The 24204-nt window shown below is 43.0% G+C and overlaps 1 protein-coding gene across 1 annotated transcript in view; it reads left to right on the top strand.

The window, feature by feature from the left end:
- The window catches only part of TFEC (transcription factor EC), a 39954-nt gene that overhangs the window by 7586 nt on the left and 8164 nt on the right, over positions 1-24204 (top strand). The window contains exons 4-6 of the mRNA XM_063134834.1: positions 9757-9871; positions 13034-13090; positions 15829-15904. Of these exons, the coding sequence (XP_062990904.1) occupies positions 9757-9871; positions 13034-13090; positions 15829-15904 (248 nt within the window). The remainder of the gene's footprint in view (positions 1-9756; positions 9872-13033; positions 13091-15828; positions 15905-24204) is intronic.

Raw genomic sequence — 24204 nt, 5'->3', positions numbered from 1 at the left:
GTGATATGAGAAGTAGTTCTAACTAAATTCTATTATTTAACTTTATGTAAACTACTTAAACATTGATTGATATCAAAAGGTCTCTAAACGGTTTATATCAGAAATACATAAATGCAATCCAAAAGTCAATGTAAAAGCCAATATAAAATAATAAATGTGATACAAACTTTACAGAAACAATCAAACAGAACAGTGCAGTTCATGTCAGGGAAAGACAGCTTCAAGAGGCATCTAAGGTTTGCCAGTTTCTGCTCCTCAGACCACACATGGAAGAGTGTTTCAGTAGGTGGGAGCCACTACCGAGAAGGTCAGCTTTTATGCCATTAATTGACAACTTATAGTGGGTCATGCGAAAACCAATGAGGAATGGACCAAATCGCCAGAATTTTGGTTGCCACCAGGAATGTAATTCCTAATGAGTGCCACAAGCAAACAGGCCATAGCAGGGGATCTTTTAAGTATCCTGGTCCTGACTTTTTTTATTGTGAATATCAACAAACAGAACAGAAAATACATCATGAGAATGCAGGAGGGGGGAAGCGGGAACCCATACATTGTGTATCCTGGTCCTGACTTGTATATGAAAGAGAGAGTCCAAGGACTAACCACACACACACACACACGCACACGAACGTTCTGCAGGTATTTTTGTGTTGTAAAATTTAGTCTACTCTTAAGTTTCATAAAACTCAGATCAAACCATCAACAGTATTGATGTTTTAATGCACTACCTGGTGAGTTACTGATGAGTAGTGAATTGTTAATTTCCCCATTTGTTTGTCTGGGGGATGATTCTACAGCACTCACAGGTGCCGTTGTAAGCCGTACATTCCACATTTGTCCTTGAGTTGGCCCATTTCCCTAGCTCCTGTGTAAATGCCATCTGAAGTGTCTGGTGAATATATGCAGTTGAAGTGTATTCCATGGTAATTTAGAAGGAACTGAAGGAAGGCTGTTCCTTTCCTTCCTGTTGAGCTTTCTGCCTTTGAAAGGTAGGTGAAAGCTGTGAAGGGAAGCATTCCTCGCTAAAGTGCTCAGGTTTTATTCTGGAGCTGCCAGTCACTTATAAATAGAAATGTGATGGGACTAACCAATTCACACTCTACATTAAAAAAAGAAGAAGAAGGACAGTGGATAGAGAAGAGAGGAAAGGAGTTTGTTAATCTTTTAAAAGAGGAGAATATATTCCTCACAAAATACTCCACATATTAAGTGTGCGCTGCTAACTCACTGTCATGTTATGCCATACCTCCTTAAGGCATTTCTTTTGCTATCCCAAAGAGGTGGTCAGCAATTTGAGAACTTTGAATGTTGAGTTATCTCCATAAAGGTCTTTGTAAAGAAGAGTCTTTACCACTGTAGCTGAATGCTTCTCCTTTAACCTGCTTTATGAAATAACCACCCCCTTCTGAAGGACAGGAGTAGCAGACAGTTCCCTCAGATTCCTTGTTGGAAGGGGCTTTTCCCCATATAACACAGAAGGTTGCCCCCTTTCGTCTTTGGCCTCACCCACACTGGAATGAGAGTTTCTCCAAGATTGAATTCAGCTCTTGGATTGAAAGAGGTTTGACAGCCTTGCTCTATATCCAGCCATGGAATCAGCCAAAAATTAACCACAAAATGCAGCTTGTTGAGAAGCTACCCTGAAGAACTGGCTTATGAGAAAGTGTCTGTATTATGCACCAAGAAGGCCAGTCCTGCCTGCAAGATGAATTATGCTGGAAATGAGATGCATATACGTCAATAGACACCTAGCATTAAGATGCCACACTCCAGTCTGGATTCTATGGAGAGGAGTGAAGCACATGGTGAACCAAGCTGCTGACCTATATAAATCATTATGGGTTTTATAATGAAAATATGGCAATGGCCTTAGTCCATTTAGCTTGAACCGTGGCCTCCTGAAAGTTCTGGTTTTCAGACATTGTTTGCCTCCTCCATCTGCCTACTATGTCATCAGGTTCATCAGTTCTGTTTTCTCAGTACAAAGAAAAGTGTTATCTTGAAGATAAAAGATCTTTTAAGATGGGCAGTTAAGTCACAGAGAATTGAAAGTCAACCATTAAGGTTTCCTGAAGGTCATTGGTGAAGCATGCTGCAAATGATTAGATATAGACTCTCAGCCTTTCTGTTTGTGAGTGGTTTTTTTATATGTTAGGCCAAATGGCAAGGTACCCATGAAATAGTGCAGTTTCTCCTTCAATTTAGAAAACGAAATATCTTTTGATAGCTCTGATATCAGTGTATAAGTAGCTGCTTGAGTGGCAATGGACGAGCGTGTATTAAAAAGGCAAAAGTCAATGCATATTTTCTAGTTCATCTACGAGCTTCAAAGATTAAACCAATCCATGTTGGCTAGTTATACTGAATAAACCAAAAAGTAAATGATAAGAAAATGAAACAAACATTGAGCAAATTGTATTTTAGTTAATATAGGAAATGAATGAGAACATGCTTCTAATTTCAGCTATCCGCTTGACAGATGAAAATAGTGCAAGTCTTAAACTTTATTAAGTCACCGTCAATGACTGTTGCAGTTAAAAACGAATCAAAATGGTTGATGTTTGAACTGAAGATTGTTCCTCTTGGTCTTGGAGAGTTGTCGCCTAATCAAGTACTTTCTGTCTTTTGGGGTAAAACTGGGCTCTGAGAACACCTCTACTGAATGAACTGTATCTGATTTTAACCATGGTGAGCCACTTAACTTAGAAGATTTAGATTAACTGGATGCAAAGACATGCAGAAAGTTCTCAGTCAATGTGTGTTCAACCCTAACCCACTGGTGACTCAGGAAATCTCAAGTCTTAGGGTGGATGTCACACAAGAATGCATATCCTTGATGCCTCTATCACTCAATGAATTACAACCAAATGTGTGACCTGATATCAGGCAATACAGTGCATGTCTGCTATTTGATCTCAACAAGCAATTATCACTTGATATACCTGCATGTGTGGACTTGCTTTAAGAGTGACTACAGCAGGAAACCAAGGAGGTGAAGAATGGGAGATGCTCAAAAGGTTGGATGAAACCAAGCTGCAACACTGATCAACAACTTTCAGATTTTGGCATAAAGAAGGAAAGGATGAGGCAGATGTTGCTGCCAGACTGACTGTTGACAGGACAATCCAGGGATGCAGTAAAATGCCTTCCCAGCTACATTTATAAGCATCCAACAAATGTCCATAGCAAGTTTCAGCAATGGTATTATTGTGGTATTCCACAACAACAACAACAACAACAACAACAACCCAAAAATCTGGCAGGTTGAAGAATGAATTGGGCATTTTCTGGAGACAGTCTGCTGGGGGACAGACCAGCGAGAAGCAGTAACATTTCTGGTCAACTCATAGTATGCAAAATCCTAGCCACATGGCCAAAGGCAAAAGTGCAAAGAGAATTACCAGCAGCCATGCTGGTCTCCAAACCTCCCATCTGTCCCTCACTCAGGGCCAGGCACAAACTGACTGCTGTGATAAAAATATGTATTTCTTCATGCAGTTCATAATTAAACTATGGAATTCCCTAATGCAAAAAGTGGTAAAAGCCACCATCGTGGACAGCTTTAAAAGGGGATTAGACAAATTCATGGAGCATATGGCTACCAAGGGTTACTAGTCATGGTGGCTACATGTTTCCTCCTGTGCCAGAGGCACCATGCCTCTGAATATCATTTGCTGGGGAACAAGAGCAGGAAGATGCTACTGTGGTCATGTCTTTCTTGGGAGTTTTCCAAAGGCATCTGGCTATGGAAAGCCAGATGCCACTGTGGGAACAGAACACTGGGCTAGATAGGCCTTTGGTCAGATCCAGCACAGCATTTCTGATGTTTTTAGATGAGATAAGACAAACATACATAAGAAGAGAAAGTCACAGGGCGTAATCCTTGAAGTTCACTAGATAGCCTTGGACCAGTCACAATTTCTCATACTAACCTACCTGACAGGGCTCCTTGGAAGAAATGTGTGGTAATGATATTCCAGGTTATCATCATCATCATCATCATCATCATCATCATCATCATCATCATTGTCTTCATCATCATCAAAGGTGTAGTGATGATATTCCAGGTTATCATCATCATCACCATCACCACCACCATCATCATCACCAACTCCAAGTACTTCCATTTAATTGGTACATAAATGGATGCCGGCAGAATTCATGTAAAGAGAATCTCCATATTCCATTCAAATGGAATACTGAAGTAGTTCTCTCCTGTGATTTTTAAGACTTTGTAATAAATGTTTCACAAATTCTTTCTGGAATCTAACTTGGTTAGTTACATCCTGCTTTCCTTGGCCCTTCAATACTACATGGAATTGTATTGTCTAATTATGTCTGGTTAACCATTTGCTGTGTTAATCATTTAGTGTAGTTCTCAGCACTGAGTGAAATGTTCTCTAATTTGTGAGAAGGGAGGGAGAAGAAAGAGAGAGAGAGAGAGAGAGAGAGGTGTATATTGATTTGTGGTCACTGGCACTACGAGGACAGCACAATGCATTAAATTGAAAGGTACCATTTCTCTCAATATATTTGTCTGCATGTATTCCGTGGTTCAAAGTACTTGACAATCATGTTGTGATGTGAAGAATTTTTGTTGTCCTTGTTATATATCGTGTCCATTTTTTGTTCGATGGAGGCTTGCTTGGCTCAATTTGTCAGCACTGATCTGCCTTTGATGAATTTAAAGGTATTGACATTCCTGAATTTATGTTAGCTTTGATCCTTAAAGTAAGAGAAGCAGTAGAAACTCATTGTATGACATGGATTTGTTTGTCTTCTATTTTTTTAAAATTTAATTTTAAATTTCCTTTAATCTGTTTACCTCCTAAATCTTCTAAGGAGCTGGAGTATTTATTGCGTATTGGGAATAACATTCTGTTGAGGAAGGTAGCATATTACTATAGTTAAATCTATACAGTACAACTAAGTTCATATAGCTCTTCCAATGACTGCCATTTTACGTGCATATCGTCTCTTTAAATCTTTCACAGATGTTGGCCCTTTATCCTGTAAGCCAGTGGACAGGATTGTGTTTCACTTCAGAAGTAGATAATATAAAGAAAGGAATATGGCGTAGGCATGTTCCAGTGTTTGCCTTATTATAACTGACACAGGGATTTCCTACAGCTGTGCTTAGTTTGAGATTAGGCTCAGCACCAGGGCTCAGCCCCAGAACCTGTTTTCAATGTCAAGGAATGGGGTCAGCCTTGGAACTTAAGAAGTAACAGCAAAGAAGACGGTGTTTAAAAAGTTATGTGAGGAGTCCACTTGTCTGCCCCTCAAGAGTTTTAAGAGGCATGTACACATCTTTATGAGAGGGAAATAGTCCCACTCATAAAGAGATCTGGGCATTCTTTTGGGGGGAAATATGCAAATAAGTCATTGTAGTCATCAGCATTGTAAATGTGTATCCTACTCTTCCTCTGAGAAGCTTGAGGCTTCTCTATATAAATAGAAATACATTATTTTATCCTCACAACAACCCTGTGTGGTAGGTTAAGCTGTGAGACAGCGGCTGACCCAAGCTCACCCAGGGACTTCATTGCTGAGTCAGGATTTGAATGGAGGGCTCTTTATGTACTATGTCTCATTGACCCAAAGTAACAGATAGCACTACTGTAACGTCTGTTACGGTAGATGTGCAGTCTATCTTGGTGTATTTGATGTTTCTCTCTTTGTAGTCACAACACTGGAGTCCACTTCATCAGATGCATGAAGCACAATCCTAAATTGGCAGTCATATATATGCATGATGGGGGCCGGGGGATTAAAAAGAGGAGTGAGATCAGAGGAAATAAAATGCAAAAAGAAGAAGTCAGTAACAACTGCATAAAAACAAAATTGTTACAGTGGCCATTAATGAATTAGTTTACCAATGCCGGGATGCTTGTGTTTTCAACAATACTGCTTCGTTAGAGGTCATGGTAATTACTACATTTTCATGTAATTTTCTGCCCTTTTTGCATTCCATTTCCCTTGAACATCAGTCCTCTTCCTACACACATGCCTCCCATCTATAATATGCATTTAATTTAGGAGTAGACATCATTCGTCTGATGAAATGGACTCTAGTCATGAAAGCTTATACCGTAACAAATTTGTTAGTTTCTGAGATTCCACAAGTCTCTTTGTTGTTCTAATTGAAGTGTGGCACACATTTGACTTGAGCAAGAATGACCTGTTCACTCCTTCCTCCTTCCCATGTATAGCGAATGTGTGAAAGAGAATGTAGTACTAAGAAGGAGTTAGAAATTAATTTTTTAATGCAAATTTAGCAAATGTTCATATTCATAACCAATATGCAAGCTTGCCAGTTCACCTAGTCAGGAAAACAAGGCGCACCAAACACATGCATATTAGTGAAAAGTAGCACAATATATGTATGCTTGAGAAAAATGTGCATACAACTGCAATACATCGGTGAAAAGTACTTGCAAAATGCACACACCCAATGCATACTTTTGTGGAAATGTGCAAACAAAAGGTGCAAATACCAGTGCTGACTTCTTTTTTTTAAGCTTGCACACTTATCTAGAAATTGGACAGTAAGAGCTTAATCCTGAAAATCCAACAATCTTCGTAAGAATGAGATGGTCAGATCTGTTTGTCCTTAAGTAGTACTGCACTCACTGGCCCCACCTCTGATGCCACTGTGCCTACTAGGGACCTCCTGGTGTGCATGCATTTGCATAGTATCTGACAGTAGAGGCTTCATGTGTACAACTGCATGCACATAGACTCTGTATGTGATCAGGAATCCTGATTGCACAGGCTTCCTGGCATTATGGAGCACCTATACTGGTGCATGCAGAGGCTCCTCTTTCAGAAGTGTGGATGTCAGGGCTGCAGCTGGCAGGTGCAGTGCTCCTTCTCCTTTTATGCATTCACTATACACATCGGCCTGGTTCAGACAACACACTAAACCATGTGGTTAAGCAGCATGGTTTAGCGTGTTGTCTGAACCAGGCCATAGAGTGGGAATGAATGAATATCCACAGTGTCATAAGAAGAGCCATGCTGGATAAGACCAAGGGTCAATTTAGTCCATCACTCTGCTCACACAGTGGCCAACCAGCTGTCAACCAGGGACCTACAAAGTAGGACATGGTGGTGCAACCTCACCCTCCCTCCCATGTCCCCCAGCAACTGGTGTACACAGGCTTACTGCCTTGGATACTAGAGGTAGCACATAACCATCAGGGCTAGTAGCCATTGATAGCCTTCTTTATCTATGTAAATGTATGTTTTGGGATCTCCTTTACTTATATACAAAATTCCTTTTATTAATTGCTAACATTTCCTCCTCCCCCTCCCCTAAAAACATGGAATGATTCACTTGTATAAAGACTTGTATAAGATTCTGATTAATCTCAGAGGCATGAAGTGAGCAGTCTAAAGGCATAATCTTATGCATGTTTAGGCAGAAAAAGTCCTCCCATGTCCAGTGGTGACTGGGGAATGCTTGGAATTGTATGATTTCCCACCCTCCATCTAAATCTGTATAGGATTGCGCCCTGAAAACTAAAAAAGATTGTCAATCTTGTGTATTTTTCAGGATTCTGGATTTACTCTCATTTCACACAAATATCAACCAGACCTTCTCCCATGTACATGTCCATTCAATTGTGATTGTATAGTTAAGGGATGATTGGAAAGGAGACAGAATTAATACTTTAAAAAAAAAAGAAAAGAAAGAAAATTATAATCACAAGCATACATTTTGTCTTATTATTCAGGAATAAAATGAAGGTGGTTTTGCTGAAAATGTGCTTCGCTTTCAAATCCTACATATTAAACGTAGCTTGTTCTTGAGTGATATTCAACTGAATTTTGGACGTACTTTAAAATCTATCTCCATGAACAGATATAAAGTTATAGGAATTTTCTGAAACGGACTTGGCCTAAAGACTCACAAGGTTCCCAATTAGCTCTTGCTGCTTTCAGTTTAAATGACAGTAGTTGCTAAAGTGTTTGAGTGGCCAGTGAATTTTATTCTAACTTGCATTGTTAAGAATAGTTGAACAAAATTCCCAGTGTTTCTTCCTAAAATCCTGCAGTGATGGGGCCTGGTGCATGCTTAATAGGCACTTATTCGAGAACTGTGAGGCCACTGTGGAAAAGGCCCTCTCTCATGTCCTCTCACCAACTAACTGCCCTCAAAGGTGGGCCAGTGAGAAAGATGGGTCTCTGTTGGTGATCTTGAACCGATATCAGTGCAGGCAGGCTGATATGGGTTCAAGTAATTTGGTCCTAAACCATTTCAGGCTTTAGGGCATGTATAGACAAACAATTGCTGGTTGGAGGGTGCTGGTAGTTGTTGGACATTTTTCTGTCTCAAAACATATCAAAACCAATGCAGCTGGCACTGTGTTATATTATTTGACTGCCTCAAATGGATTCAGATGAGTGGTTTTGTGGCTTTGAGACTCAGACCCCACCTCTGCCTCATATTTAGGTTCTTGGGCAAGTTACTTTTCCTTTAGTCTCACCAGTTTGCCTTCTTGGAAATGCATGCTTTCTGATCATGGCAGCCATGTTATGAATGGGCAAGCAACTCCCATGGTAGCCATTTTGTGAAAGCACCCACAATACTCACTTAAAATTCCAAGCATGTCCACTGAGGTTGGGGGCCCTTGACATACTGCATTTTGATCTGGAAATGAGTAAGGAGCATGTCCCATAGGTACTTCCCAATAGGTGCTTCTTCTTACGCCCAAACTATATCAAAGAGTAAGTATAATGTCAGGACAGGTGGTGGTTAATGGAGGGTTCAGGGCATTTGCCAATCAAATGTATGATATCCCTAATAAGTTCAACACCCTAGACAGAAGCACACTCTTTTCCGTTGGCAGACAAAATACTGCTGAACTGTGGAATACATCTGTGGGAGGAGGAATTACAGACATTAAAACTGTTGTTATTTCTGAAAGTTTATACGAGCCAAGTTTTCATTTTGTGTCATTTTATATCAGGCAAGGGCATTACAAATGTGAAAGTTATTTAGAAAACCCAGAAGAATACCTGCACATTTAACTCTGTTTTGAGGGATTTCACATTACGCATTAGAAATGAATGGACAACTATACGTCACGTTGTAACATTTAGGCATATAGAGCAGATGTAGAACGAATTTTCTAATCTATCCCAGTGCCCTTGTGAAGAAATTGCCCACAACTGGGTCTCTAGTGCTGTGTCCAGTCCCATTTCAAGATGTTTTGCATTGCTTCATCTCTTCCTTTATATGCTGTATGAAGCATAAACAATTTGAGAAATGCATTTTTTGTTCAGGGAGATAGTTAAGAATTCACTTGGGTCTCAGGTAAGATCAGCAAGGTTATTTTCCCTTTCAACTTAACTCATATTTGAAGTGTAGTTGCAGTAATTCTGTTATTGGAAAATACACTACGGCATTAATTCAAAATCAGACATTGGGGGCCATAACCAGGCGCCATTCTGCATATAAAACCCACATCAGACTCACTCAAGTTACTGCATATGGAACAATGGCAGTCTTTGACCCTTAACATTTAATTTTATTTTATACAAGATAAGGGCAAAGTCTGTCTTTTGATGCATATTTGCAGCTCCCGCTGCGATTAAGACATGAATACGCATCTCAAAAGGAATTTTGTTCTTAAGTGTCTACATATGCTTTCACCTTACAAATCATGAATTTATTCTGATTTGTTCGCCCATAACTTTTTCTGTCTTTTTCTCTCTCTCTCCACCCCTCTCCCAATCCTCCCAAAGCTTTCAAGTAGCATTCTGGATATATACAACAGTGACCAAGGAATGCCGTCTGCTAATATGGGACTTACCAATAATTCCTGCCCATCTACTTTGCCTGTTAAAAGGGAAATCTCAGGTAATATAACTCAAAAGATATTGGCATGGCATTATAATTCTGAAAATAATAGTATCTGCTTTGGGGGAACAGTACAACTGAAGCATTTGTGATGTACAGAGGGTGAAGGCAGGCAGACAGGCATGAAGTGTGGTGAAAGTGGTTTGAACCCGTATTCTTTCTTGTGAAAATCAGCAACCGTAAATGCGTGTTTGGACCAAAAGTTTGATTTTTCAGAAATGTAGCCCAAATTGGAGAGGGTTTGGGAGGCACCACCCCTCTAAAATCTCAAGAAATCTTACCCCTTTTATTTTTCTTTACTTCATTTTGGGGTGTATTGGTGGCAGTGATCCTCCAGTAAGGGGCTGCTGAAAAAGGAAATGGTGTCCACCACTGTTGGATGGTGGATACTATTTCCCTTAGCATTCCCCCTGTGTGCAAAAGGATTCCACCCCCCTCCGTTTGCACAGAGAGGGATTTCGGGGGGAAATGTTGTCCACCACCCAGCAGCACGTGGGAGAAGCTGTGGTGCCAATTACGAAAAATATAACACACAATTCACCAGCTTTTGGCTTAGCACTCCTATAAACCACTTCCACCAGGCTTTAGAATGTCCGTCTTTCTCAACTCTTGGTCTAATAATCTATAAATGCAGTGTTTGCAGAATACATAAATTATTCAGCTCGAATATCCTACACATTATGGGGCATCCACGTTTTGACTTATATGATTTGCTTTGAGATTTGGTGTGGGATGTTGGAAATTGGAGTTCAGCAACAGCTGGAAGGCCAGACATTCCCCACACTTGGTTAAAACATTAATATGACTGGACAATGTATCCTGCCATGCTCCTCTAGGATCTGACTTTATTCATGGCTCACCAATTGGGTGCTTTGGCTGATTTTGCCACTGCTTTGCATTGCTTCCCCGTCATCCCTATTTCACATGTTTCTGATTTACAAGGGCTACTCTTTCAGTCCCTTGCCTTGAATCCCTTCTTTAGACTGAGGAAGGCAGAAAGATGTTAGAATTAGAACATAAGAAGACCCCTGCTGGAACAGACCAAGTATCAGTCTAGTCCAGCATTCTATTCACACAATGGCTAACCATCTGCCCACAGGAAACCCATAAGCAGGGCATGAATGCAACAGCGTCCTCCTCCCCATGTTCCTCAGCAACCGCTGTACACAGGTATACAGCCTCTGATACTAGATGTAGCACATAGACATCAGGATATGGTAGCCTTCTCCTCAAGAAATTTATCCAACCCCCTTTAAAGTTGGTAGCGAACTCTTGTGGTAGCAAATTCCATAGTTTAACTATGCAGTGCGTGAAAAAGTACTTTCTTTAATCTATCCTGAATCTCCCACCAATCAGCTTCATGGGATAACCCTGGCTTCTGGTATTATGGCCACAGCTAGACCTAAGGTTTATCCTGGGATCATCCAGGGTTCGCCCCTGCCTGAGCACTGGATCCCCTGTGTGTCACCTAGATGAACAGGTTTGACCCCCGGACGATCCAGGGATAAACCTTAGGTCTAGCTATGGCCTATGAGAGAATGGTAATAATAGTATTATAAGGAATGGTAAAAGGATTTCCAAGCAAAAAAAAAAAGGAATTGACAATCATAGCCAGTTGTCAGGGAGAGGACTGCATTTACGCTGGAATGATGAGAGCCATTGCTCACATCACTCCTATTTTGAGTGGATTTAGTCTAGGTGACTCCTCTTTTATGCCCCATTGAAGTCATCAGGTGCTTAGCCCTTGCTTGTTTGGTTTTTGTTTACTAAATTGAAAGTAAGGCATGGCTCTTGGAACTACAGTGATAGCAAATGATGAAATCCTGATCTGGATCATACCCTCTTGTATAGCTGCTATTTAGAATATGAAAACCAAGAAGATAAGATTCTATTGTGCCTAACACTGTGACTGGGTTCAGTGGTTGAGTGTGGGTTGTTGTTGAATCGTGGGTTGTTTGTTGAACTGTTGTCTGAACCCAGAATATTTTCCACAGCTTGGGTTGTTAACCATGCAGTGTGGCTTATTTTTCTCAAGTAAGCCACCTTGAGAACTCATGGTTTGTTGTTGGGTTGTTCATGCTTAACAAGCCACCCTGCAGAAAATGCCCTCAATTCAGGCAACACACTAACCCACAGTTCAACAAACAACCTACAGTTCAATAACAGCCTGCTCTCAGCCACTGAGTGTGGGTTAGCATATTGTGTGAACAGCCCCTATGTCTAAAGTGGCGCTTTCAGACCATGCTGGGAGCCCTTTGAAATACATCTTGCTTTCAAGGAGTAAAGCAGGGGAAAATAAGTAAACATTTAAACCTCATTTTGTTTTTCAGAGCTGCCCTGAATTTAAAATTTCCTCGCTGACTTTGCAAAGTTTTATTTAAAACGTCTTGCCCTACTTACTTAGGACAGAATGTCCTCTACAATGAGTGATGTGGTGGGTGATGTGATAGTAGTGTCTATCTGGGCAACTAATAACACACAAGCTTTCTGGACATCGTGCTGCTAATAAACCTAATTACTATAGGAAACATACCAGATTTGAACACATTTTGGCTTCTGACCAATGATATAAATAAATTATCACCCATTAAATTTGTTCCAGGTTGCCACAAATGACTCTCTCAAAGTTCACAATACATCTATTCACGGGAAATCCGTATTAATGGATTAACAACTTTAAAAGTTACATTCAATTAATCCAAAGAATGCTAACAATCATGTACAGTTTATCAGTGCAAGGCAAAGGGAACAAAGAGGGGTTTTTCTCCCCACCTCTCCCGATATGAGCATAGTAGAAATCTGATTATCTCTTGCATGATGGGAAGGGGAACTCAAATTCACTTTAGATTGTTGTAAAAAAAAAATCCCCTCTCCAATGTAAAGTACATCAAATTAGAAAATTGCTAAATGCTGCATTCTTCTTTTTTCAGTTTTTAAAAATTAAAAATGCATGACATTTTTTTAAAACGGCCTGCATATGCCATAAACAGCACAGAGGGAAAGCAGGAAGTGGCAAAATCATCTTTAACAATACTGGGAGTGCGTAAAGTCGCTTAAAGGCTTGCTTGAAAAGTTGTGTAATTAAAAGGGCCCATTGTAACACTGAGCAATTTCTGGAGTTATGACCCAAAGACTGCGTACATAATTCTTGCTTTCTGTCAGAAACAGATACACGAGCAATGGCAAAGGAGAGGCAAAAAAAGGATAACCATAATCTCAGTGAGTACATTTAAACACTTTCTTAACATCAGTTGTTTGTTTTATAGGTATCACAAAAAATTAGCTGTCTATTACTGTTGAACATTAGTTGGATCGACCTTTTTTTGTGGAGGAGGCCACCAGAGGAATCCACATGCATGATGGGAGACCAACCCCAATCCCGCAACACACCCAGAATATTTCCTTACATGATATATAATGAGTTGGATGCAGAAAAAGGGTATTTCCCAATTGAGGGTTCCTAGCACTAACAATCAAAAAGCATTGCAGCTATTTCGTCTTTCCCTCCTTAATGCATTTGATGTGCTAAGAGCAGGGATAGAAAGAAGTGGCATGAAAACATTTAAGGGGTACACGTGGAAGACAACATCTTTCCCCTACCATAAACACCTATGAATGAGGCAGGACAATCGCATAATAAATGCCTCATCTGGAAGTACCCTTAATCATGCTTAGCATAGATGTATTGACATTAGTGGGACTTCAGTTGGTCAAGTCAAGTCCCATCAATGAGGATTTAGTTGGTCAAGATTCAATTCCTAACATTTCCAGTTGAAAATGTCATTGGTAGCAGGGCTGGGGAAAGAACTCTTGAGATCCAAGAGCAACTTTTTTGGGTCAAACTGTTGGTAGTTTGAAACAACTCTGTTTATTTAGGAGCAAAGTATGCTGTCCTGTAGATTATGTCTTCCTACACATGTTATTAAAAACGTCCCAGAAAAGTGTCATGTCGTCTGCAAAAGCCAGACCTTTGCTTTTCCCCCCCCTCTCTTTCCCTCGCAATCCTAGAAGTTTCAGCTTCCCATTTAAAGGGGCAACGCAAAGCATAGGAGCTGAGAATGTAAAAGGGTCCATGCTTTGTGTTGCCCCTTTAAATGGGACTAATATAGGAAAAAAAAGATTTTCAATATTATATGCATATTATTTGGAATGCACCTTTTGAGTTAGATCTTGGAAAGGGGGGAATTATATTCTGAACAATGGTGAAAGGGGGGAATGGAGCAAAAGAGGTTGAGAACCACTGTCCTAGAGGGATGAACATACAGCTTTCATAGACTTCAGTGGCATGGGTTGCCAGGAGGTGGTGTCCACTTGGCCTGTCTTGCTTGCAGATCTATGGAGTTGGGCAGCCTTAAACATGCTCCTTTAAGGAGTGGGTTATGAGGAGAAGGAACAGAATACTGAATAAGGACCTTTCTACCAAAGGATTATCCCAGGAAAACGGAGGGATCGTCCCTGCCTGTTCCCGGGATCCCCTGTGTGTCATTTGCATGCACAGGGACGATCCTGGTACGATCCCTGGAAAAAAGGCAGGTGAAGAAACAGCCTAAGGAATATTTTATACAGAATATTTAATTTCCTCTCATAATTATTAATTAGAGCCAGGTGAAAACTGCTCAAATGTAGAGGTTGGGTATATGTGGTCAGCATCCTCTGGCTCTTAAGAAATTGAGTAAGGCCTGCACTATTAGCTTAGGTATCCAGATGAATGGGGGTTACATTCTTGTTCCCAGCCATAGCCTCAAAGTTATGACCTTTGTTTAAATGTATATCTCCTATCTTCCTTCTGGGGTGAGTAGGCCATGGGGGGCCAGGTGCATCCCACCTCAGTTAAAGCCAACATATTGGGACAAATCATGAACTGAAGCTCAGCTATTAGTTACACAACGTCTCTCACTGATCTTAATGGGACTAAGGCCCAATTCATACCTGCACCAAGTGGCATAAGCCTATTAACACAAGCACAGCTACATATGGCAAGCAAGTTGTTTCTATGGCTCAGATAATTTAGAGTACACTATAGTAAACTTGATGGAACTTAATTCTAAATAGCCATATTTGTGACAATAGTGTGTACTTTCAGTTGAAGTCTATCTTTCTAATCATGAAGAGGGCATTGTAATGGTTAGATTCAGCCAGGACAAACAGTTATTAAACGTGGAGATTTTACAGCACAAGCAAAAATAATAATAATAATAATAATAATAATAATAATAATAATAAATATTGTAATATATTGATTCCTAAATTAAAGCAACAACAGTATGTGCATGACTCACACTGTGAAATAATTTGATTTAGTTGATTTTCAGCTGCTTTTTAATAGATCTGGTAACAATCCACACTAAATAGACATTTATAATAAAAGCCAAGGTTTATAATGTGGAACTTAAAATGTTTTAGTCCAAATGATAGCAAACGGATAATAGTTTTTTCATTGCCTCGTTGTTGCCTCCCAGAATTATTTGCCTGATGTAGTAAAAAATAAATAAACACTCCATAGTAACTGATCCATGATTTTAGTTTATACTGTTAACTCATGAGAATTATTATGTGAATTTACACAATCACAATGCTGGAGTGGAAAAGTAAAATCTTTGCACTGTCCCATTTGATATACTGTATGTAGATTTTTAAATAGCTAATGGCTTTGTTAGATGCCACAATTTTAGTCCAAGAGTTAGCAGTCTCTTCATTAAAAAAATACCTTCTGGAGGATCAATCTATTTCTACCTGGGGGGAAAAAGTCTAAAAAAACCTGCTTGATTGGACCTGCCCTGTCCTGTACAGTTCAAATAGCCATTTTGTTGTTATCAGGAATTAAATATTTTCAGCTGTTACCAAGCAGGGCCATTATGATGTTTTGAAACAGGGATAGGGTTTTGCCAGAACATAACCATTTCACTGTCTACTAATAAATTATATCCTACTATTATTACAATCTCTTGTTTTCATAGTTGAAAGAAGAAGACGGTACAACATTAATTACCGGATCAAGGAGCTTGGCACGCTTATCCCAAAGTCTAATGATCCGTGAGTTCAGCTGTCATTTCTGTCATTGTTTCTACAGCTCAAATACAAAGAAAGGGGCAAAGGATAAAATGGATTTGTGAGATGTCAGGGTTAACCTGGACGGTTTGGGTGTCATATCATTTTTCTCCTGGTAGTCGTCCAGAGCAGGTGTGGGGAAACGCTTTGAGCCTGAAGGCCGAATTAAATGTTGGGGAAGCTCTCAGAGGCCACATTCCAGTTGTGGGTAGGGTCTAGGGGGTGGAGCCAAAGGCAAAGGGGGTGTGGCCAAAGACAAAAGAGCAAAAATGCAAAACATTCCAATATATTGTAGGTTAAAGCTGTCACTGCCCGTAGATTAGCTTTAGGGGAGGCATTTTAACCTTTTAGATTGGGGGAAAGTGCACAAAAGCTGTGAAACCACTAAATGTCTTCTGGTTGGCAAAGGGGTAAGGCCACAGGAAGGGAGCATGGCCACCTGGGGGAACCCTGGAGGGCCAGAGTGAGATCCCAGGAGCGGGGGATTTGGTCCCTGGGCCTGAGGTTCCCCACCCCTATTTCTGGCCTAGAGCCTAATGTCTGTGGGTTTGTGGGTTTGATATTTGGTGAATCCAGATCCCCATTCTACTGGTAATCTACCCATAAGCTACTAGTCCACATGGTATAATATTCTAAACATTGTAGCTGAGGGGTGTTGAGCATGCTGTAATAATGCTGTTTGGGGCAGGATGTCCTTGGGCAGAGAGATGTATGGTGTAACCTTAGGTGATCCAGTATGAGCCTGGCCAGTCAGTTTATAAGAACAAGTAACTTCATGTAATGAGGAGCTTTCATGATAAATGGTCCCCATCCCCAGTTATTATACGTTTTCTATTAAAACCATTTTTTAATGCAGGGGTGTCAACCCACTTTCTGCCCAAGAGCCAAATTCCATTTAGGAGAACCTCTCGGGGACCACATTCCAGTGATGGGCGGGACCAGAGGCTAAGTGGGTGGGGCCAAGAATAGCAGCATCCTTTAGCTTAAATCCAGTGTGGTGTAGTGGCTAAGGTGTCAGACTAGGAGTCGGGAGATCTGGGTTCTAGTCCCCACTCAGCCATGGAAGCTGACTGGGTGACTTTGGGCCACACACAGACTCTCAGCCCAACGTACCTCACAGGTTTGTTGTTGTGAGAATAAAATGGAGAGGAAGAGGATTATGTATTCCACCTTGGGTTCCTTGGAGGAAAAATGGTGGGATATAAATGCAATGCAATCAATCAATCAATCAATCAATCAATCTTTTACTGTCATTAACTAAGCCTTAGGAGAAGCATTTTGGTCTTTCAGAATGGGGAAAACCTTCACAATAGCTGAGGAAACCACCAAAGGATTTGGAGGAACCCTATTTGCGAAACCCTGTAGGCCAGATGTAGGCCTGATGTTTTACATGACATCCTTTTATATATGGAGCATGTGCTACTCATAATCAATAGGTACTAGTGAAAATCTTTCTTCAGGCCAGATCTTTGGCATTGCTATAACAGCAAACAATAACAACAAGAACAACAACAACAAATGGTTGGCAGATAGAAAAGTTGGTTTTTTTGCAGTTCCAGTGCAACGTCACAACCTATGCTGTTCTGCCACAGTGTAAAGCAATTCTCTTGAGCAGCTTCAGTGTGAAGCAGCATATTGGTGAACTTCCATATTCAGCTGCAACACAGTGACAGCATGAAGAGGTGTAGTGGGGAACAATGGGAAAGCTAAATGGGATGAGGTGATGAGCCAAAGTCAGGACAGGTGGACTGTTGCTCAGTGTCAAGTGCCCATTTTCGGGTCTCGTGTGATTAATCAGAGAAGTCAACGTGCAAAATAATTGCTTTTATTTTGCAAACTACAGTCAGATCAGTAGTGCCTCTGGGTACAATTTGAATCCGCAAACAGCAGTGAAGTACCATGTCTCTACCTTTGCATGGATACTGTTGTTTTTATACTGTTGTTTTTATGTTTCTGATGTTTTTTAAATTTTGTATACTTTTTAATGGTTACCATTTTTAACTGTTGTAAACCGCCCAGAGAGCTTCGGCTATGGGACGGTATATAAATATAATAAATAAATAAATAAATAATACAGGACAACTTAGGCTGCTAGCAACCCCCTTTGGTCAATTCACTATGTTAGATAGTTGCAACAAAACTGGTGCCAGCCATCTCTTCGTGAAACGGAGTGGCTGGTTAAGCCCACTCCAACTTGATTTTGTTCTGACTTTATACTGTTAGTTTTACCCTACCCAGTGCCTGTTTACCCTACCCTGTGCCTGTTTGCATTCTTTTCCCCTCCTTATTGTTTTATTATGATTTTATTAGAATGTAAGCCTATGCAGCAGGGTCTTGCTATTTACTGTTTTACTCTGTACAGCACCATGTACATTGATGGTGCTATATAAATAAATAAATAAATAAATAAATAAATAATAATAATAATAATAATAATAATAATAATAATAATAACCCCAGTGGGACCTTTCCTGCACTTCCAGCCTTTTGGAATGCCTCACGAGTTGACATTGCTCTTCTTTCCTAGCCTGACATCTCACCCTGGGATCTCATATTTTTAATTACTCCTCCTCTTACTTCCTCTCTGGCATTCCCACTAGGGATGGCCTTCTTGGGGAATTCTGGCTCTTTTTGGGATGTGTAATCACCATTTACACAAATTGTGGTTGCAATTTGCATAATCTATACAAATTTCAGCCATAATTTGTGCAAATTGTCGTAATATGAGCACATTAAGCATATGATGGCTGCAATTTGTTCAAATGGTGATTTTTTAAAAAAACAACACACACAATCCATTGAAATTGATACAGATTGAGTAAAGTCAGCTCACACGTAAGTCTGGGGTGCCAAGCTGCTAAAAAGTTGATGAACTTCACCACTTGGACAGATTCCTCTGACATCCCTAATTGCCACAGCTGTAGAGAGCCTGGGCTGGCTACTTCCCAACTGATTAGTTTGCACCTAGACAAACTCCACTCTGGCCAGAAGCGTGCAAAGGGGGTGTGCCAGGTGTGCCCAGCCAAACCCTAATGTCTCAGCAGGAAGCAGGCACAGCAGGCTGCATGGGCTACTCTCTCCCTCCCACCACCGCTGCTGCTACTACTGCATCCCTTCCTAGCTGCCTGCTTGCTTGGCAAGCTGGCCAACAGCTTGTGGCTGCCCAGTGGTGGCAGCTCCTCTTCCCAATCCCAGCCAGCACCTATAGTGAGACCTTTGGCAGAGTCTCCCAGCCGTCTGATGAATGGAGGAAGAACCACCGCCCTGCGAGAGCAGGGAGCCACAAGCCAGGAATCCTGCCATGGTGTGATAGCAGAGAAGACCGAGCTACTTGCTGGGGGAGGAGGGAGCCAGGAGCTGGAAGCTGCCATCGCCATGCGCAGGTGGCAGCTCACTTGAGGTGGCAAAAGGCCCGGCCCAACCAATGGAGAGGGAAAGAGTGAGAGACACCAGGGAAAGGGGTGGGAGCAAGATTGTGGCTCATTCAAGATGACCCAAGCCATGGTTTGGAGAATAATCTCAACTGAGCTACAAGCCCCAAGCCAAATCCAATATCTACTCATTAGGAAAAAGATGTGGGGAAAGCCATAGTAAGAGTGCAATTTTTAAATCTATTTTTCTCCCCCAAGTGGTATACTTTTCACATAGTTAGAATTAAAATAGACAGCAGATGCATGTCTCATTGCAAATGGGGAATCTGGTGCTATGCCAGCATATGGAATCATTTCACATACTTATTTCCTAACATCTGACAGCAATGCTTCCCATAATTTTGAATCCAAACTTAAAACTGTAGAACTAAACCCACAGAAATCAAGGTTAGTAAAAATGAAAACAGAATGAACCATCTTAAAAAATGACAACACCATTTTAAACAACAGGCTCACGTGCTGTAACACAAATAACAATACTATGGGATGCTTCACCCAGGATATTTTTCAGATGTATGCCAAGTAGGGGTGTGCACGGACCCCCCACTCCGCTTCACTTTAAGATCTGCCATTTTCGGATCAGCCCGCTCCGCCCCGCCCCCACTCCGCCTGTGCCCACTCCGCTCCGCTCGGAGCTCCGGATCGGAGCTCCGGTCCCCCCCCATAGGGGGGGTTACCGGGCCCTGCCGCCATCGCTGCCCATGCAGTGACGGCGGCAGAGCCCGTAAGGGACCAAGGGGGAGGGGGCCTTACCTGCCTCCGTCCGCGGTCCGTCGCTGTCTTCAATTGAGCCCGCGGTTCCACCAGGAAGTCTGGGCCGCAAGTGCGGCCCAGACTTCCTGCTGGAACCACGGGCTCAATTGGAGACGCTGACGGACCGCGGACGGAGGCAGGTAAGGGAGAGGAGGGCGGGGGGGGGGGTTTACCGGGCCCTGCCGCTATCGCCGCCCATGCGGCGACGGCAGCAGAGCCCGGTAAACCCCACTTACCTTTCCAGCGGAGCTCCGGATCGAGGCGAAGGATCTGCCTTCACCTCGATCCTCTTCGCCACGCTCCGCCGGCCCCCCAATCCTCTTCGCCTCCGCCTTAAGGGCAGACGAAGCCCCCCGCTCCGCTACTGCTTCTCCAGTCCGATTAGAAGCGGAGCACATCCCTAATGCCAAGTATGTTGTAAATGGACACCTCAAAATGTAACGTGACTTCAACAAATGAATACTTGTTACTTTCTTATTAAGCTGCTCTGGGAGAGCTTTGCTCTGACAGATGTTGTAGAAATACCAGAAATAAATAATAACTAAAGATGTTTGAAAACATGTATCATAAAGGTACACTCACTAGGCAGTCAGGATGGGCTGCACTTCTTGCTGTGTAATGTGTGAAGTACTCCTAAGGCTGAGCTATAATCTTTAAATGGCACATCTCTACCATAAACTATACTCACATTGTTTGAAATTAAAGAGCCAAAGGTTTACAGATCTGTAGGGCCTTAGTAGTGGGGTTGATGCCAAAAGTCAGGTGATCTGGGCAGCCAACACTGCCCCCCTCTGGGTCATTGTCAGTCTGTTTGGCATGACACTTGTTTGAAGAGCAGGGGGCAATTTGGGAAAGCATGTAGGAGGTTGCTAAGCAACAACTGAAATTGGGGAGAGCATTTTATTTATTTATTTATTGCATTTATATCCCGCCTTTTTTCCTCCAAAGAACCCAAGGCGGCATACATAATCCTCCTCCTCTCCATGTTATCCTCACAACAACAACCCTGTGAGGTAGGTTGGGCTGAGAGTCTGTGACTGGCCCAAAGTCACCCAGTGGGTTTCCATGGCCAAGTGGAAACTAGAACCCGGATCTCTTGACTCCCAGTCCAACACTTTAGCCACTACACCACACTGGTTGATATGCATGTAATGGGTAATTCCAATCAAAGACCCAGTTTGGTAGTGTGATTATTATTCAAATTAAAAACAGCTGCTTCTGCAGTAACTAGGATTTTTAAAAAATGTTGCAAATGAAGACGTATTTTTAGCACTGCTTAGAAAATTTGGTGTTTTGTGTCTCATTTTCTAAGTTTGTATTGTGGGACGGACGCAAGAAATAAGAGACGACACAAGTGCTGGAATTAAACTGGGCCACATTTATTCAAGATCTGCAAAAGGTTCCCATCGGGCATCCAGCCAGGCCTGCGTCAGGCCTTACTAAGCGACAGGGCGAGCTTTCCAGGACCAGCGGGTGGCGCTCAGTATCGCCGCCCTGCTGTCCATCCCCTCCGTGGGTAGGGAGACCTTCCCTTGTCACCCCCAACCCCATGCCTCCCAGGCTCAAGGTGGGTGAGAGAGGTTGGCCTCAAAGGTGGTCCTTATCCCCCAGCCTGGCCACAAGGCTCAACACTGAGAGCCCTCGGGAGTCACCTATCACTGTAACAGTGCCTTGAAAGCTCACCATTATATTCTCTCTGGATGCCCTTCCCTACCTGCCACAGGGGGCGGCAAGCCACTTGCTTAGTCGCTCCCCCCCATCTACCTAAAACGACACGTAGGCCCCTTTGCAGATCATTTAAAAATAAGTCATTTCCAATATCAGACAGGTGCACACCATCCTGTCGATAAAGCTCCCTCCGGGTCAGTGTAATGGTGGGATGCATGATGCTGAAGTCCCTATGTTTGCTTAGTTCGCGGAAGATTTCGCCGTTGACCCGCCGCCGAGCCCTCTCCATTGGCTTAATATCGCCGGATCGCCATTCAAACCTGGGTAGTATGCAGGACCAAATTATAATTACTCCGGGCCAACGCTGCCGAATGATCCTGAAATCGGCAATAGCTTGCAATATTAGTGCCTTGCCCTTGAGTAACCCCAGGTCGTTTCCTCCAAGATGGATGATGAGAACCTGGGGTGGCGCAGCCGCAGATGTGTCCTGAAATAAAGTGGGGAGCAAGTGTTCCCACCGCATTCTGCGTCTACCCAACCACTGAATGTTGGCGCGCTGGCTGAAGTGCAGATGGGATCCAAATGAAGAGGTAGCTGCTCTTCTGCCAGCCCAGAAGACCATGCTGTGGCCGCATATGACGACGCGAACAGGCGCCCATCGTGCCCCACGATCTAAAATAGACATGCTAGTTAGGCACTTGAAATATTGTTATGGTAATGGCATTTTCCTGACGTACGACTGGAACGCTACCGATTTCCACCGCCCTATGTTTTGAATCGTTCGCGGGGGTAGCCGTAGACTAGCTGCCGTGGAAGCTGCCCCGATTCTGAACGAGAGTGTGCCATAGGATGCCCCCTTCAGGCCTAACGCTTGCAATGCTATTTTGGTAATGGTCCAGAATTGGTACTTTGTTAGTGGTAATAAGTTGCTATGGCAGAAGAGGTAGCCATCCCCGTTGCCACGCAAATTAATGAAAGTTTGTAAAGCACTGACCGGGCAGATGTCAGTAACTGGGGCACGGTTAAAGGATATTTTAACACCTTTACCCTCCTGGTCAGTCTTAGACCTCCGCAGCCGTATTGTGACCCCCTGGTCGGAGAGTGATAGGTCACTATATTGTAAAGCGTTATGTGAGAGGTCAGTTTTTGAGCACGCTAGTAACTCGGATATCCGAAAAGTTTGTGGTGGTGTCGCTATCAGTAATTACCCCACTGCCTTGTGGGCCTTGCCAGACCGTAGTGCAAGCAGTGGTAATTGTGGATGGGCCAGCGTCAGGTAAGTCAGTTTGCGAGTGTTGTGTGCTGCCCTCCCTTGTGTTGGAAGGTGCAGGTTGACCAACATTAATCCCTGCGCCCCCGCTGCTGGCCGCAGTAGAGCTGGTGGCTGGAATACCAGGTATAATGGCTCGCCCCATGTCCTGGGCAATAGGTGGGGCGGGCATGTGCATTTGTGGCCAGGGCATGTTGGCTAACCAGGGGAACCAACCCCATGGGTTCATAGACTGTGACATAGGCATTGCAGGGTGCATACTTGTGTTTTGTAGCGCAGGAACGATGGCATTATGCTGAATGCCATCCGGCAGTGCTTGTGTATGCTGGCGCGTTAGGTCAGGCTCAGTGTTGCTCATCACGGTCTCCTGTTCAGAGGTATAGTGCTGCTCCATAGGCTGGGCAGCCTGAGGCTCGATGGCTTCAATCCTAGCAGCGAGGGATTGAAGTAAATCAGCCTGGGTTTGATTACGTGTTTGGCGGGTCCTTGTATTCCGTGGCTGAGGGTTCACTGCAGGTGTAGGATCCACCCCCCTGCTCCTTTCTAATGCTTGCACTTTCGCTAGTAAGGCGGCAACCTGAGGATCTAATTCCTCATTGGGGGAATCGTTGCGATGCCTAACTCTTTTAGGCTGCGTACGGGGGGCTTTTCCTTTTCCCTTGGCGCCACCTAATCCCTTTTGGGGGGGGCATCGTACTTATACCAGTAGGTTATAATCCGGGCGCAAGCCTCAGCCCGTATAGTTTGCTGAATATTTCTACACCGCCGAAGCTCAATGCAAGGCAAAGGCAACCGCTGGAGCTTGGAGAGGGCACGTACGCATGCACACACACACACCGCAAGCCAGGAACAAACGTGTGGCACTGGCCAGGAGGGCACGCGGCCTGCAAGCAGCCAGCGAGCTCTTCCACTAGCTCAGCACCCACTGCTCCTCGCGACCAAAGTGAGAGCAGGCCTCGTCTACCACGAGAAGACACCCAACGGGTGATCCCAGCGACAAACAAGCCCACGCGGAGGAGGCAGCAGGCCTCCGTGGCTCAAGTGGCTAGCTTTGAGAACGCCTCCCTGAGCACGTGGCTCCTACAGCCCCCAACATGCCGCTACAACACCTGCTCATGGGAGGGTCCTGTCCGAAGCGCGGGTGAGGTTCACTGCCAAGCGAG

The sequence above is a fragment of the Elgaria multicarinata genome, chromosome 9 (genome assembly GCF_023053635.1).
Source record: "Elgaria multicarinata webbii isolate HBS135686 ecotype San Diego chromosome 9, rElgMul1.1.pri, whole genome shotgun sequence".
In the NCBI taxonomy this organism is placed as follows: Eukaryota; Metazoa; Chordata; class Lepidosauria; order Squamata; family Anguidae; genus Elgaria; species Elgaria multicarinata.
The sequence above is the reverse complement of the archived record's forward strand: the minus strand, read 5'-3'. Positions and strand labels throughout refer to the sequence as shown.